Here is a 17,227-nt window from a genome sequence, read left to right as displayed (position 1 = left end):
CTGCGTCTACCATGACCTCCATATCTAACAGCACTGCCGTCACCTGTACTTGATTACAGGAAACACACTGTGAAGTTTTGGAGAATGTTTCCTGAAGGGTTTTTGAATGACTGTTTACTGTACTTCTGTCACCTCTGTAAACCAAACGTGTGAGGTCTCTGGAGCAGATGTTGCCAGGAGACGGAGCGTTGTGAGGGGTGGAGAAGGAGGCGGGGCCAGGCTTGGCACACTTCCATCCAGCTGTGCTTAGCTAGCCGAGAAACAGCGTACGAGTGCACCTTAGTTGAGAATGACCCTGCCTGTGGAACACTCACAACACATAAAGAGGGGAGGTGGGTTCGGACTGGTCCAGTCACTATCTGTTTCTCTGTTTCTCGGTTGTGGGCGTGAGAGGGGTTTCCTTGGGCGGTTCTCAGGGCCTGATGGAACGATGTAGCCTAGTGAGGTTAGTAGCCTGTGCCTCCTCTCCTTGTACAGGCTGGTAAAGGTGAGTGTGTGTAACACTTGTGTAACACTAGACACTGAGCCCTGCTGCCCTGAGAGGAGAGGAGGACGCATGGTGAATATTTAGCAGGGGTGTAACAGAGGTGAGTGTTACGGGGTCAAGAGAAGCTCCAGCTACAAGGGCTCTGACATGCTGACATGCTGCTTAGCCACTCAGCCTCCAGCCTCCCTGCCGGGGCTAGGAAACTTAAACACTGTCACACACACACACACACACACACAACTAGATTATGAACACTGACGTCATACACAGAGTGTACAAACCATTAGGAACACCTGCTCTATCCATTAAATAGACTGACCGGGTGAATCCAGGTGAAAGCTATGATCCCTTATTGATGTCACTTGTTAAATCCACTTCAATCAGTGTAGATGAAGCGGAGGAGACAGGTTAAAGAAGGGTTTTATTTTTGTGTGACGTATGTGTGCCATTCAGAGGGTGAATGGGCAAGACAAAAGATTTAAGTGCCTTTGAACGGGGTATGGTAGTAGATGCCATGCACACCGGTTTGTGTCATGAACTGCAACGCTGCTGGGTTTTTCACTCTCAACAGTTTCCCGCATGGATCAAGAATGTCCCACCACCCAAAGGACATCCAGCCAACTTGACACACCTGTGGGAAGCATTGGAGTCAACATGGGCCAGCTTCCCGATGGAACGCTTGTTGACACCTTGTAGAGTCCATGCCCCGAAGAATTGAGGCTGTTCTGAGAGCAACTCAATACTAGGAAGGTGTCCGTAATGTTTTGTACCCTCAGAGTATATTCATCTCTTATGTTTCGTGGGTTATCTCTTGGTGTTGTCTAAAAACTGTAACCGGGTCAGGCGATTGTAAAAGAGTTATCAATGCTGCCGAGCTGTATACATAGTCAACAGCCAGGCCCTATTACAATGAGAGACTGACTCAAGCTCGGGGACAATAACATACACATAAGAAAGCCCTTTGTTCCACAGACAAAGCCTTATCTAAAAAGGTCAGGCATTCTCGCTTCTGTTGGAAAGCGACTACGTCACAAGGGTAGCTTTCAAATGCCTTTTGAATTAAAGGAGGACATTCCAACACAAAAGCACTTACAAAGTCAAAATGGCACTGATTTTCATCGCTGTGAATGACCCTCTAAGATTATGAAATACGCAACAGGTTCCATGATGACAGACATAGTTTCCACGACATTAAAGGTCAACTAATCATGAACAATTGTGTCATTTCTTTACGATGGGTCACGTATTCACAATACACTGGTCTGCCAGATTTCTGTCCCTGCCTGGTAAATTATCATGCCGACAACATTAAACCTCTAAGTAGAAAACCAACTGACTGAAGAGTGCTGTTATTCATTTCTTTCGAATTTGGGCTTTGATTCAATTACTTCGTAAACTGTAAGACAAAAGCATATCATCAAACTATTTCTCACGTAAATATACTGAGTATTTTGCAGCTTGTCGAAACTTAATGAAAGTAGGCCTATTTTTTGGTCTGTTAATCCTAAATCTATTTGCAAAGGGATTGTTTATCTAACAAAACAAAATAACAGTCTTTGCCTTTCGATATTTGTAGAATATGAGCAGTGGTATCAACCTAAACACAAAATGAATGCAGGTTGCTAGAGAACAGGCCTAGGAAAACATGTGTGTGTGACATTTAATTAATATTACAGTATATTCAAGAAATGCAATATTTAAAATGTATGTTGTCATTTAAAATGAGAGGCGAGTAAGAGACAGAATGATCCTCCAGATATGGCTAGTTGAATTCTGGACTAAAGTGTGTAGTTCACTTATCCTACTACGTACAACTCTACACTGGCTGGCACAGTGCTGAGCTATGATCTCAACTTGAAGATTCCTTTTCCCTGAGATTTTTATCACCGAAACTGCAAAAGGGCACTCCGAAAAACAGCAGTCTCAAGGAGCGCCTGTAACCTTAACAGAATCATGAAAGCTGACAGTTCATTTTTCACAGGCCCATAGATCTTTGGGTCTTATAAAGTAATGGGCTTTTGGGAGAGGGCTTTATGAGAGCTAAGATAGTTAACCGCTGTGTTCTTGAGATGACATGGGAGCTGAGGTCCTGCTCTCTAGGAGACAGGATTATTCCCTTCCTCGGGATGGAGGGAGAGAAGACACTACTGTCTCCCTAATATAAACGTGTAATAAAGATTAATCTGTTGCCACTCGCCACTCCAATAGCTTCTAAACTTGCTTGAAATAAGGTCGAAATCACTTTCGAGAAAATCTCGTTTTTCTGTGTGAGTTTCTGAGTTTCATTGTGAATCTCAGGACAAAGTTACGAGCGTGTGATGCTGTGGGTGTATGAATTGGGGTTTTGGCAAATGTACATATCGTAGTGTTAGCGAATGTAGGTAAATACAATATTGAATGTGTTTTTGTGTTTGTGTGTTTGTGTGTGTGTGTGTGTGTGGATTGTTTGTGTGTTTGTGGACGTAGGGACAATAAGATGAAAGGTGGTGCCATGCGGCAGGGTCAGGCTCACTTACCGGGTGCGTCTGGTCTCTTGATGCCGACGCCGCTGTTTGAGCCACTTCCAAGGCCGTTGAACGCTGCGAGGTTCTCCGAGCTGTAGGCCCTCAGGACGGACAGCATGTTCATCTGCTGCTCGAGATGGGCATGTTCTGGCTTCAGCAGCCCCGGGGGACCACCAGGAGATGAAAGTAGACCCAAGCCCTGCTGCCACTGCTTCTCCAGGGGTGGCTGAGGCCGGGACTGGGGAGGGAAAGGGGCCCCAGGGCCCATGGAGACCCCTGGTCGTTGGGCCTCTCTAGCTGGGGACACGGCCTGCATCTGCTTCGGCATCTGATAGGTGGCACTGTCCTCATCTTCCCCCTCCACTGCGTCCTCTTCCTCCTCTTCCTCCTCGTCATCAGAGTGGGGTCGCTGTCTCTCCGGTTTGGCGGAGGAGGACTCGGTGCTGTGGCAGCGCTCGTCGGCCCTGCCTTCCTCATCCTCAGACTGTCCCTGCTCCTCCAGCTCCCCGCAGGAGGCCTTGTCTGAGAGCTCATCCCCAGCTGTTTTTCTGGCCTGGCTCTGCTGCTCCAGGGCTGGGTCAGGGCATGTCGCTCCAAACCCCTGGAGGCCTGGGGTCCTTGGGGACCCATCGTACATGCTTCCATACTGCTTGTAGAAGTCGCTCTGGAAGGCTCCCATGCTGGCATGGGGCTCCATGTGGTTGGACCAGGCTGACTGGCTCTTCACCCCCTCTCTGTCGTTGTCTTTGTCATGGAGGTGGGCTGGGCCCATGCTGGCCTTGAGGAAGTGGGAGGGCTCTCCCTGGTGCTCCTTGCCCTCCTTGCGTTGCTTGGCCTTGCCTAGGTGGTTGGCCTGCAGGTGGAGGGCCATCAGCTCCACAGAGGAGGTGGTGAAGGAGCAGAAGAGGCAGCCATGCCACGCCACGTTGTCCTGGAAGGTGACAGAGGAGCCAGGCAGAGAGCCTGTTTCAGGCTTGACATTGACAGACAGGTCCAGAGGCTCGTACTGGGACCCAGGCTTGCCCGTTGAGGGCTTGGCCTCAGCCTTTTCCTCACCAGTATCAGCCCTCTTGGCTTTGGGCTCACCACTCTCAAAGTAATGCTGGGACTGCAGGTGGCTCTCTCTCATCTCCTTCTCCTTCTTCAGGGAGCTGAGGACGAAGCTGTCCATGAAGGCCTGCAGGGAGCCCTGGAAGTTGACACCGTTTCCCACCATACTCTGGTACGCCCGCCCCAGGTCTCTGAAGCTGGCTGGGACGTCTGCGGCGGAGGGGCCCTCTGGGCTCTTCATGCTTTCAGAGGGAGTGTCAGGTCCCAGGCCATTACGCTCTCGCTCTCTGTCCCTCTCACGCTCCCTGGGGGACAACATACCGGGAGGGGCCCACTGGTGGGGGTGCAACGGGCCCCCTCTGAAGTCCAGGCTGGAGGGCATGCCCTTGAAGACACCGCGGAGGACATCAGGACGGGCGAAGACGCCACCCTTGCCGTGCTCCTCCTTGTGCTCAGAGGGAGGGGCGTGTCCGGAGGAGGGGCCGCCGCCATTCTGCCGCTCACGGTGGTGGCGCTCCAGGTGGTACTTCAGTGAGGCAGACTGGGTGCCTGCGTAGTCACAGTGAGGGCACCTGTAGGGTTTCTCTCCTGTAAGAAAGATAGAGAGAAAAAGAGAGAGAGAGAGAAAGAGAGAGAGAGAGAGAAAGAGAAAGGAAATGAACAAGAGAGGGAACAACAGTGAAAACCAACACAATGATCTCAGTGTTAACCAACATTCAACAGAATTCTGCATTCAGCAAACAGCTCCTCAGCTCCATTCGGGGATTGGCATGTGAATACGGGTCGATCCAGCTCCTCCAAAGTGAGCCATCACTCATGTCGACGCAATAAAAACCATTTCACCATATGGTGCTTTCAGTCCACTACAAGAGATAATATTTCCAACTGACAACACAACTGTCTCGATGTTATCTCTGTTTGCATGGCGGTTGTTGGTGGGCCTCACTCTCTTGGCCTTGTTCGCTGACAGGCCTCTGCCTTGGCGATGAGACAGTGATTTCTCGGACGTTCTCTATTTGCACTTTATCATAAATCACCATTCACAGAGAAGAAGCTCTCCATTCTTTCCCAGCTGAATGGCTCTACGGCTATTTGGAGCAAATAGTGGAAGACGCAGTCCCTTCATATGAAACTAAAACAAACTTTAACTGACACAAATGAGCAAGAATGTACATATGGAAAACATGTGTCTGTATATCACGGTAGTAGAATAGTGGTAGTAGCATCATTTGACTTAGAGTGCAGGTAGAGCATCTCTATATAAATACACTGTGTATATAAAAATTCATAAATATTTGTTAATGGTAAAATTGAATGGTAAAATGCAATTTGTCCAGAAAAATGGATCTCCTTTGCCTTTGAAGAGATACAGTGCCTTGCGAAAGTATTCGGCCCCCTTGAACTTTGCGACCTTTTGCCACATTTCAGGCTTCAAACATAAAGATATAAAACTGTATTTTTTGTGAAGAATCAACAACAAGTGGGACACAATCATGAAGTGGAACGACATTTATTGGATATTTCAAACTTTCAAAAACTGAAAAATTGGGCGTGCAAAATTATTCAGCCCCCTTAAGTTAATACTTTGTAGCGCCACCTTTTGCTGCGATTACAGCTGTAAGTCACTTGGGGTATGTCTCTATCAGTTTTGCACATCGAGAGACTGAAACAGCTCGAGCTCAGTGAGGTTGGATGGAGAGCATTTGTGAACAGCAGTTTTCAGTTCTTTCCACAGATTCTCGATTGGAGTCAGGTCTGGACTTTGACTTGGCCATTCTAACACCTGGATATGTTTATTTTTGAACCATTCCATTGTAGATTTTGCTTTATGTTTTGGATCATTGTCTTGTTGGAAGACAAATCTCCGTTCCAGTCTCAGGTCTTTTGCAGACTCCATCAGGTTTTCTTCCAGAAGGGTCCTGTATTTGGCTCCATCCATCTTCCCATCAATTTTAACCATCTTCCCTGTCCCTGCTGAAGAAAAGCAGGCCAAACCATGATGCTGCCACCACCATGTTTGACAGTGGGGATGGTGTGTTCAGGGTGATGAGCTGTGTTGCTTTTACGCCAAACATAACATTTTGCATTGTTGACAAAAAGTTCAATTTTGGTTTCATCTGACCAGAGCACCTTCTTCCACATGTTTGGTGTGTCTCCCAGGTGGCTTGTGGCAAACTTTAAACGACACCTTTTATGGATATCTTTAAGAAATGGCTTTCTTCTTGCCACTCTTCCATAAAGGCCAGATTTGTGCAATATACGACTGATTGTTGTCCTATGGACAGAGTCTCCCACCTCAGCTGTAGATCTCTGCAGTTCATCCAGAGTGATCATGGGCCTCATGGCTGCATCTCTGATCAGTCTTCTCCTTGTATGAGCTGAAAGTTTAGAGGGACGGCCAGGTCTTGGTAGATTTGCAGTGGTCTGATACTCCTTCCATTTCAATATTATAGCTTGCACAGTGCTCCTTGGGATGTTTAAAGCTTGGGAAATCTTTTTGTATCCAAATCCGGCTTTAAACTTCTTCACAACAGTATCTCGGACCTGCCTGGTGTGTTCCTTGTTCTTCATGATGCTCTCTGCGCTTTTAAAGGACCTCTGAGACTATCACAGTGCAGGTGCATTTATACGGAGACTTGATTACACACAGGTGGATTGTATTTATCATTATTAGTCATTTAGGTCAACATTGGATCATTCAGAGATCCTCACTGAACTTCTGGAGAGAGTTTGCTGCACTGAAAGTAAAGGGGCTGAATAATTTTGCACGCCCAATTTTTCAGTTTTTGATTTGTTAAAAAAGTTTGAAATATCCAATAAATGTCGTTCCACTTCATGATTGTGTCCCACTTGTTGTTGATTCTTCACAAAAAAAATACAGTTTTATATCTTTATGTTTGAAGCCTGAAATGTGGCAAAAGGTCGCAAAGTTCAAGGGGGCCGAATACTTTCGCAAGGCACTGTAAGTAACAACCAGTATCTTAAAAACGTCCCGTTAGCAATTACAATATATTTTAAACCAAAGCCAGATTTGAAATCAAAAAACAACAAGCAGAAATGCTAAGCTTGGCTTTTAGACATAGTAATGCTCCTGGCATGCATTTCTCTTGGATAAGTTACAGCTACACTTGAAGTCGGAAGTTAACATACACCTTAGCCAAGTACATTTAAACCCAGTTTTTCACAATTCCTGACATTTAATCCTAGTAAAAAATGATCTGTTTTAGGTCAGTTAGGATCACCGCTTTATATTAAGAATGTGAAATGTCAGAATAATACTAGAGAGAATTATTTATTTCAGCTTTTATTTCTTTCATCACATTCCCAGTGGGTCAGACGTTTACATACACTCAATTAGTATTTGGTAGCATTGCCTTTAAATTGTTTAACTTGGGTAAAACGTTTCAGGTAGCCTTCCACAAGCTTCCCACAATAAGTTGGGTGAATTTTGGCCCATTCCTCCTGACAGAGCTGGTGTAACTTGGTCAGGTTTGTAAGCCTCCTTGCTCGCACAGGCTTTTTCAGTTCTGCCCTCAAATTTTCTATAGGACTGAGGTCAGGGCTTTGTGAGGGCCACTCCAATACCTTGACTTTGTTGTTCTTAAGCTATTTTGCCACAACTTTGGAAGTATGCTTGGGGTCATTGTTCATTTGGAAGACCCATTTGCGACCAAGCTTTAACTTCCTGACTGATGTCTTGAGATGTTGCTTCAATATAGCCACATAATTTTCCTACCTCATGAGGCCATCTATTTTGTGAAGTGCACCAGATCCTCCTGCAGCAAAGCACCCCAACAACATGATGCTACCACCCCCGTGCTTCATGGTTGGGATGGTGTTCTTGGGCTTGCAAGCCTCCCCCTTTTTCCTCCAAACATAACGATGGTCATTATGGCCAAACAGTTCTATTTCTGTTTCATCAGACCAGAGGACATTTCTCCAAAAAGTACGATATTTGTCACCGTGTTCAGTTGCAAACCTTAGTCTGGCTTTTTTATGGCGGTTTTGGAGCAGTGGCTTCTTCCTTGCTGAGCGGTTTTTCAGGTTATGTCGATATAGGATTCATTTTACTGTGGATATAGATACTTTTGTACCTGTTTCCTCCAGCATCTTCACAAGGTCCTTTGCTGTTGTTCTGGGATTGATTTGCACTTTTCGAACCATAGTACGTTTATCTCTAGGAGACAGAACTCATCTCCTTCTTGAGCGCTAAGACGGCTGCGTGGTCCCATGGTGTTTATACTTGCGTACTATTGTTTGTACAGATGAACGTGGTACCTTCAGGAGTTTGGAAATTGCTCTCAAGGATGAACCAGACTTGTGGAGGTCGGATTTCTTTTGATTTTCCCATGATGTCAAGCAAAGAGGCACTGAGTTTGAAGGTAGGCCTCGAAATACATCCACAGGTTCACCTCCAATTGACTCAAATGATGTCAGTTAGCCTATCAGAAGCTTCTAAAGCCATGACATAATTTTCTGGAATTTCCTAAGCTGTTTAAAGGCACAGTTAACTTAGTGTATGTAAACTTCTGACCCACTGGAATTGTGATACAGTGAATTATAAGTGAAATAATATGTCTGTAAGCAATTGTTGGAAAAATACTTTGTCGTGCACAAAGTAGATGTCCTAACCGACTTGCCAAAACTAGTTTGTTATTAAGAAATTTGTGGAGTGGTTGAAAAACAAGTTTTAATGACTGCAACCTAAGTGTATATAAACTTACGACTGTAAATGTGTTAAGAGCAAGGGGTTTGGAAAAAGTCAAGAATAAAAGGATGTTTGTCAAGTATTGTGTGTGTATATATAACTATACCATGTTTAGATTATACACATGGAAACCATTTTTTACCGAAAAAAATGTTGCATTGTTACGCAAGACTGAATTGAATGATTTAATTCTCGCAGTAGTAAATCATGGATATAATTAGCAAATGGAATACTGCTCAAGTAATTTATCATTATTTGGAGGGCACCATTCCAGAAAAAGACTGTAGGACCTGCAGACCTACTGCACAGTTCTCAAATAAAGGGCCACAAATACAAACTCAATACAATATTGATACCGGAGAGAGAGAAAGAAAATTAGAGAGGGAAAGGGAGATAGAGAGAGAGAGAGACTACCGTGTTCTTTCCTTTTAACACAAGAGCGATTTTGAAGCATATTTAAAATAAACCATGCGAGATGAGCTTTTAACCCAATAAGTGCTTATCCTCTAAGCAGGATAACAGGGGCTTGGGCTGATTTAATAAGGAAACGTCCCTGATGCAAATGATCATTCTCAATTCCTTTAACTGGACAAAATGATATTCTAGGCCCAAAATTAGAGTGAAATTTGGGTGATTAGTTTTTTTTTCCAAAAAAAAATAAAATAAATTGTCAGGCTGTTAATGATGGAAATGGTTATCAACACCACCATTCCAAATAAAATAAAAAACATAAGACGACATATATAATCTTGGGCTTCAGACAGTTGAATATAACCAGTGACGTACAATAACGTTACAGTAAACAAATAGGTTAGTAAACTCTGATCGCCGGTCATGGTGAATAAAGTAACACTTCCTATACTTTCAATGCATTTTTCCCACAAACAGTGGGTAAACTGTTAGGCAAAAGAAGTGGGCAAACTGTGTTCACTTGCATTGAATATTATAATAATATAATATATGCCATTTTGCAGAAGCTTTTACCCTCCACAACACCACTGAATATACCTGAACATATGATACCTATCTAAACAAACCGTGAAGAGTAATCAATGTACACATGGCTGGGAAATGTATACCGTAAATGTGTGGTGGGGTGTGGTGTGATGTGGTGTGGTGTGGTGTGTGTGTGTGTTCTTTGTGGACCATTTGGACTCACTAAGACATCTGCTCAATCATACGTCAGGGGCATGCGTGACATCTGGGGAATATACTGTATCCTGCCTTGCAACATTACACACAATTTACTGCTAAAGGTCATTATGTACCCGTTAATCCACTTTTAATTGATATCAGTGCAAACAGCACAACCTCTGTGAAACACAACAGATCTCCATGGAACAAAAGAAAGGAATTATAATTTGTCCTTGTTTAGAAATACACATTTCTACCCCCCCCCCCAAAAAAAATGTAATATGTAATAAAGAAAACATATTAACAAAATCAAGGGAAAAAAATTAAATACAAATTCATAAAATATGGGGGCAACTATTTCACGATCACCTGCCACAGTACTATAAAAAAGAGTATATTTTCATGAGAACTAATATAATGTTTAAATATAATCAATGGATTCATCCTCGCAGTGCTGGGACATAGCGTTTTTTTTGCTCTACTTCTTTAAACAGTTCCTCTACTCCAACAGATTTCATCTGGATTTGGATGCTTTGTCACAGCTCCATAGTAACCACAGAATAAACACCCAGAGCCACTACAGAGGGGCAATTACAACAGTTAATAGATATGACACACTTTAAGATACATTTCCATATGGCTTTACGTAACGTTGAAAGGCGATATGCACTGAAGAAGTGCTGTTATTCAAATATTATCTGGGAAGAACTGGGGAAACCCATTGGGGAAAGGAACCGATCCAAACGCCTAACCTTTGAGTCAATGTTGAATAGCATTTAATAAGGGAGCTGGTCAGCAACAAACATCAACATATTTGTTTACTATGCAGGAGTGTTGTTACATGCAAAGAGGTACTCGTTTGGAAAAAGGGGTAGGGGCTGTTGGTATTAAACCTGTCCATGAACGAGAAATTGAAATAACAGGGGAGAGAGAGAGAGGGAAAGAAATGGAGAGAGGGAGAGAAGGAGAGAGAGAGGGAGAGAAATGGAGAGCAAGATCATGGGTCCCTATTGATTCATTCTGATTGGGTTAAGGTTATGTGACATGGGCAAGGCCTGGCTCTTTCTCTGTCCCCGTTTAAAGGTGAGTGGAAACTCGACTGGTTATTTCCCCTAAAGTTATGCGTAGCCATTGTCAAGAGCAAAGACCTTCTTTTTTTTTACACACACAGCTGCTTACTGCTAAATACTGCCTTGTCCAGAAGGGGACAATCTGTGTCTCTAATTGCTGTCACTGAAGCCTAGATTCATTATGTGACTTTCCCATTAAAATGTGAGCATTAATTTGTATAATGAAATATCACCCACTGCAGTGTTCATTAACTGTGGCCCCACACTGTATTCTGCACAATGTTAGCTACCTAGAAACTGTGGTTAATTTCACTAATGGATATTTTCCCACTCACTGTTCAAGAGGAAATTAATACTGTAACATTAGCTCTTTAACTTTTAGAGAAATTTAAATTCACTTCATTCCTTTCAACAAAATGTTAGCGAGTCATTAATCTAACATTGTGTTGCACATTGCGAGCACCTCCCGATAAGCAATGCCATTGTGCTGTTCAGACTGAATTAGGATGAAGGGTGCATCATGTCAGCTCCGAGTTCCACTGTTTTGCCATCAAGGAGGAATCTGCCCAGGATGTAAAAGTCATCGCCTTGATGTAATCATCATCATTTCAAACTGAAGTCAATCTGATAATGTACGAGTGATTTTAAAGGGCAACATCTTGTAGACACATCAGACGGTTTCTGTGCACGAAGTGACCATGCTGAGTTGTGCTTTTACGCAGGACCTGGCCTGCTGCACCGTGTACATTTAACAGAGGGCCTGGGATGAGGCCTCTGTTTCCTATCTGCTGAAATATGGCCCTTCTGGGGACCCTTACTGTACCACTCAAAACAGGCATAACTCAGCCCCCCTCTGTTAGGTAACAGATTTCCATGTCCCACCCCCCTCTCTTGGCGGTGAGGTATTCAGAGGTCTGCAGCATCAGGGTTGGGGCTGCTCTCGATGACCTGGATGTGCTATTTTACACAAAGATCCTAATTATGGTAGTGCACAAGTGCTCCTGCGCTACGCCGAGCAACGAGCTACGCTGGCTCCTTAATTCCCCTCCAGACCAGAGGTATGTGGTCCTTATTAAAGGGGGAGGGGGGAGGCACAGTTTGGGTGGTCTCCCTTCTCTCTTTTTAAGTGCATGGCGAGAGAAAAAAAAGAAAGGGGGGGAAAAAAAGCAAGCATTGATTTCCTCAGCTGCAAGAGATTTCCATCTTCAGTTCTGAAAGCTTGCGCCATGCCTTTACTGGCACTTAAGGATGACATTTTTTTTTGGGGGGGGGTGTAAAATGGTGTCTTCAGATGTCTACATCAGGCGCTCTATACCCGAGAACGTTCACAGTTACAGTGCAGAACAAGAACAGAGGCTGATAAGAAGTCCTAAAAACTCAAGAGATCTCCATGAGCATACTGGATGTCCTCTGTCATTCCCAGGCCTAATCTGAGCACGAGAGAAAGCCATGCGGACTGAAGAGGTATTGTAGCGTGGTGTAGTAGACTGTCACTAGGGCGTACACTCAAGCTCTCCCCTCAGCCAAGTAATTAGAGCACGGCTCTGAAGAAATGCTAAACACTCGTTTCTAGGGTCATGCTCTTTTGTGTCTGATATGGGCTGACTCACAACATTTTGCCATGGATTTTCACAGGCGGTCCAGTACAGTACTCTAAGCTACATTCCAAGCAGTACTCCAAAGCTACAAGGTACACAAAAACACACTCAATGCAGAAACATCGTGTAGAAACACGCTGTAACGTTATAGCACATAGCCTGCTAGATTAGCCTGTTTGGGCCAATTAGCAGAGCTGACGTCGTTGATCTCAGGTGACCTTAGAATGGCCCGGATATTTACTGGGACGTGTCTACCTTGCAGTGTAGTGTAGCGGGGTACAGTATAACAGCCTGCTCTGGTCAGTCGACACAGTGTCCACCTCATTACTCTCAATGGGACCACCTCCACCTCCCAGCAGCTAACACGGAAGGTTATCCAGGTAGAGCCCTATTTTGACACTCACATATGGATAAGATTAGAACAGTAGGTAAAGTGAACCATTGAATGCCATTGTCCCATGGATTACAGCAGAGCTGTGTGCTTCGAATAACTTTTCCCACCGATGGTATTGAACATGGCCAAATGGTGTTGACTCGAGTTGTAGGCAGAGATCGGTGGCAGAAGGCAAAATGGTCGTAGCAGTAATATCCAAGGGGAACTCACTCCACTGACCTGTGTGTATCCTCAGGTGGACCTTGAGGTGGTGGGAGGTGCGGAAGGTCTTCCCACAGTAGGGGCAGTCCTTGATGGCCGAGCCCAGGCTCCTGTCCCTGTGCTGGGAAGGGGCCTGCTGAACACTCCCCGCCATCTTCCCCAGGTCATCCCCGACATCTGGAGCAACAAGAGAGAGACACACACAGACAGACACACACGGTGGTGAGTGTCACTGCACACCGTCACCATGTCAGAAAACACACTTTTCTTTGCTTTTGTCCTCCTTTTCCATCCAAATCTGCTAACACCACACAAAGTAAAACACATCAATGGGTTCACGTTTTGCCGCTACCCCCCCCCCACACACCCGTTTCAAGCTGACAGAACGCTGACAGTTCATAAGCTTTCAGGCTCCTTTAGAAACACCGGGCCCGACCCCCTCCACACTCTCCCACTCCCGTCGTAATGTTTCATCCCCGCGATCATCATCTTCTGGTAGCATATGGCGGATTGTGTTGAAATGAACAATACAAGGAAAGAAACGGCTCTGTCAGCAGTGGGCCAACGCGTCTCCGTAGCGCCCTGGGTTTGACAGGTAGCGTCGCTACCTGTCAGAGATACGAGAGGGTGATAAGAGTGACCTCACCCTGCTTGAACTGCCACTAATACCGCACAGACGTGTGGAGACCAACAACTGCTCTCCACATAATCACCCGCATCTCAGGAGGAACTGAAATAGATTTGAGAAGGGCTGACGGCGGCAGAATCGTGAGGTGAGGACGTTGCCTCATGCGTTGATACTGGGCCATGACCTCACTACATGACCAACTAACTGTATAGACTGGTTGCTCAAGAAGTCCTTGTAAGCTCTGATGTGTTATGAAAGCTACACTCTAGTCAAGCAGAATGACCGACGAGGTGGAGTGAATTTCCAGAGCCCAATGCCAACATGATAACCTTGTTCAACCACATACCCTGTCACACCGTGGGTACTCATGAAGAAGTACCAGTTCACAGTGAGATGAAGTATTCTGTTCATGGCTCCACCCCATCACCCCTTACGCTGCAAGCCAGTCAGTGCATGACCCACACCAAAGCCCACATAAGGTTCTAGTCCGGGGCACATGACATGGTATGCGTGTGGGGAGGGTGAGCGTCTGAATAGAGCAGCCCACTTAGGCAACCAGGCCACACAATCAAAAGTATTTCTTCCAGTAGCCTAATCTGTTCCTCTTTAAGAGTCAAATAAGGTTTAAATGAAAGGCTGAAGTCAGCAAGTCCTCCTACTGCTGGCACTGATCACATGACTCTGCACCCACACTGCCTATAGTACAGTGTACTATTGTAATTATGTGCATGTGACCGCCCCAAGCCGACAGGCATACAGTATTGAACAGTTTATATATCCTTTACTGTAACAACCATAGCCCCGTTCACACTGTACACCCAATTCTGATCTGCATGTGACCTTTCCAAACCCACCCTCTCCAAACCAAGGCCCAGACACAAGGCTTTTCTAATCAATAATCCCAACATGTCTGCAGTCCATATACAGACGTAGGACCTTCATTTGATCACCCTGTTGCAACTTTTCAACTTGTAGTGTGTTTAAAAAGGCTTCTAACGTTTGTCATTTCCACTTTTCCCTTAAGAACAATGTATCAACTGCTACAAAAAAAAGGTGCATGAATTATAATCCACATAATAGTTCACATTTCCTGTTGCTGCAGAATTATTTTCTTGCTGTAGGAAACTGGCTCAAATGAAGGGCTAAGAAACAATAGCGTTTGCTGGCTGAGAGTATTTAGCACCTCAGAGCATAGTTTGCGCACCGATTTTACATGTAGAATCTACAGCTGCCGGTCCCCAAAGCACAACGCACAGACGATCGGCAGACGAACGCTAGATCCACATTCGGCGCCATGTGTTCGAGCCTTGAGATCCTACATCTGTACACATACTGCACTGTAGCTAAATTCTCCACAAACACATTTTACACCACTTGACATTTCCCCTCTTGGCAAAGTTTCCACCTCTCTCACGTAGCAAACACAGCTCCACCTGTCCACCCCAGATTGAGTTGAATTGAACCCCTAAAAACACAGCTTATGGCCAGCCTCAACCTCTGGCCCTCTGTGTGGCAGGGTTAATAGTGACCCTGTTCCAGGAAGAGGATGCACTCCAGCATCTAACAGTCCTTCAATAATGAAGGTTCCAATCGCTATACACTCGCACGCAAACAAATACTCAAGCACACCTGCACACACACTTTCCAACACTTCGATGTATCTGTTCATGTAGTGTATGGATGAGAGAGAGATAGAGAGAGAGAGAGGAAGAGAGAGAGAGAGAGCGAGAGAAAGAGCAAGAGAGAGAGAGAGAGAGAGAGAGCGAGAGAGAGAGAGTGAAAGAAAGGGAGAGAGAGAGAGAGCGAGAGAGAGAGAGAGCGAGAGAGAGAGGAAGAGAGAGAGAGAGGAAGAGAGAGAGAGGAAGAGAGAGAGAGAGCGAGAGAAAGAGCGAGAGAGAGAGAGAGCGAGAGAGAGAGAGAGAGAGAGAGAGAGACAGAGAGACAGAGAGAGAGAGAGAGAGAGAGAGAAAGAAAGGGAGAGAGAGAGTCCCAGGCGATAGGCGTCCAGCATGGTTGTCCTTAATCAGCTGACTGATCCCAAGCTTTTAATAGGGCTGTTCCAATTACTGTAAAAGTCATCCTGCGCTGTATAACCACAAATATTGACAGTTTATTGCGCAACACATTTATGACATTTGAAGGTCATCTCATACATTTACACGTGGTCTTCCAGGAGGAGCGAGTCTGGGACAGAGAGATTCTCGATAACTCGCCCCCTATAACTATTCTCCATGCATTGATTTTCCATTGCTTTGCTCCTTTTTATGCAAAAGGGAAAATCTGCAAGAGAAACAACAATAAAAATGATTGTCACAGGCAAGCCATTGGCTTCATATATTACCCTGTTAAGTCTTGCAACCATAACTCCCAATGCTATCGCTCAGAGACGGCTACAGTGCACACACTGTTAGTGTACTGTTAGGCCACAGCTAGTGTTATACATGTTTAGTGCTTTAAGTTGGCTTAGTTCGAGTTAATGTTACCCAGAGGGGAGCGAAAAGCCTTCCATGGATATGGTCAGATGACTACAATGACTATTGATCTAACACGCACGTTTAGCTAATAAATAAAATGACACAATTGAATGAAACATCCTTAATACTACTGTACTTATCTTACTACACACTGCAAACTGCAATGTTGTAGCTTGTTATTTTCCTTAGCTAATCTAATCTGCGTTATCAATACGTTGTCCTCTTTTCCGCCAAGCTCTGCTTTTCCAGTTACATCCAAACTGACACATCCAGGCTCTGTTGCAGTGGAATAATATCACACCCGTGCATATATAATTCAGGCTTTCTGATTTGAGAGCAGCTCTGATTTTATTGGGCTCATCCAAATGTAATGGAACATAACAGAACAAAGGGCTGAGATCAGATTGGAGCAGAGTTGTACAGGCCATCTGGGAGGAGGATGAGTATCAGTCATTCTGGCTGCTGTCTGCTGCACTACAGCTCTGACACCAGGAGCTCTGCTAGTGTCACAATAAAAATCTCCTCAACCAACCAAGGGGAAATGCCACAGGAGCCCACCGACACATGCAACACTCGTACCTGTTTGTGTGTGTGTGTGTGTGTGTGTGTGTGTGTGTGTGTGTGTGTGTGTGTGTGTGTGTGTGTGTGTGTGTGTGTGTGTGTGTGTGTGTGTGTGTGTGTGTGTGTGTGTGTGTGTGTGTGTGTGTGTGTGTGTGTGTGTGTGCGTGCGTGCGTGCGTGCGTGCGTGCGTATGCGTGTCTGTCCTCTGAGACAGCCCATCCAGACGGACCACACCCTGTTCCCATTAATGGATAAAACAACAACAACAAAGAAATAACTGAGGGGAAAGGCCTCTTCCTTAATGGTGCTCTTTCAATCACACTTCCAGGCTAAATTGTTCTGTGGTTTTGATTACAGTGATATCACTTTCACAAAAAAAAAAAGATCAAATTGTGTCATAAAAACACAAGATGTCTCC

General features: G+C 45.0%; 1 protein-coding gene across 6 annotated transcripts in view; it reads right to left on the bottom strand.

Moving 5' to 3' along the window:
• Positions 1–17,227, bottom strand: part of LOC112263559 (zinc finger protein 536-like) — a 201,286-nt gene that overhangs the window by 61,472 nt on the left and 122,587 nt on the right. For 5 of the 6 annotated variants that reach the window (XM_042330847.1, XM_042330845.1, XM_042330846.1 and 2 more), the window contains 2 exons: positions 13,156–13,323; positions 3,004–4,629 (listed from right to left, as the gene is read on the bottom strand). In XM_042330847.1, the coding sequence (XP_042186781.1) occupies positions 3,004–4,629; positions 13,156–13,323 (1,794 nt within the window). The remainder of the gene's footprint in view (positions 1–3,003; positions 4,630–13,155; positions 13,324–17,227) is intronic. The other variant, XM_042330848.1, reaches the window with a different exon arrangement.

This window comes from Oncorhynchus tshawytscha, linkage group LG12 (assembly GCF_018296145.1).
Source record: "Oncorhynchus tshawytscha isolate Ot180627B linkage group LG12, Otsh_v2.0, whole genome shotgun sequence".
NCBI lineage: Eukaryota > Metazoa > Chordata > Actinopteri > Salmoniformes > Salmonidae > Oncorhynchus > Oncorhynchus tshawytscha.
This window is presented reverse-complemented; position numbering and strand designations above follow the sequence as displayed.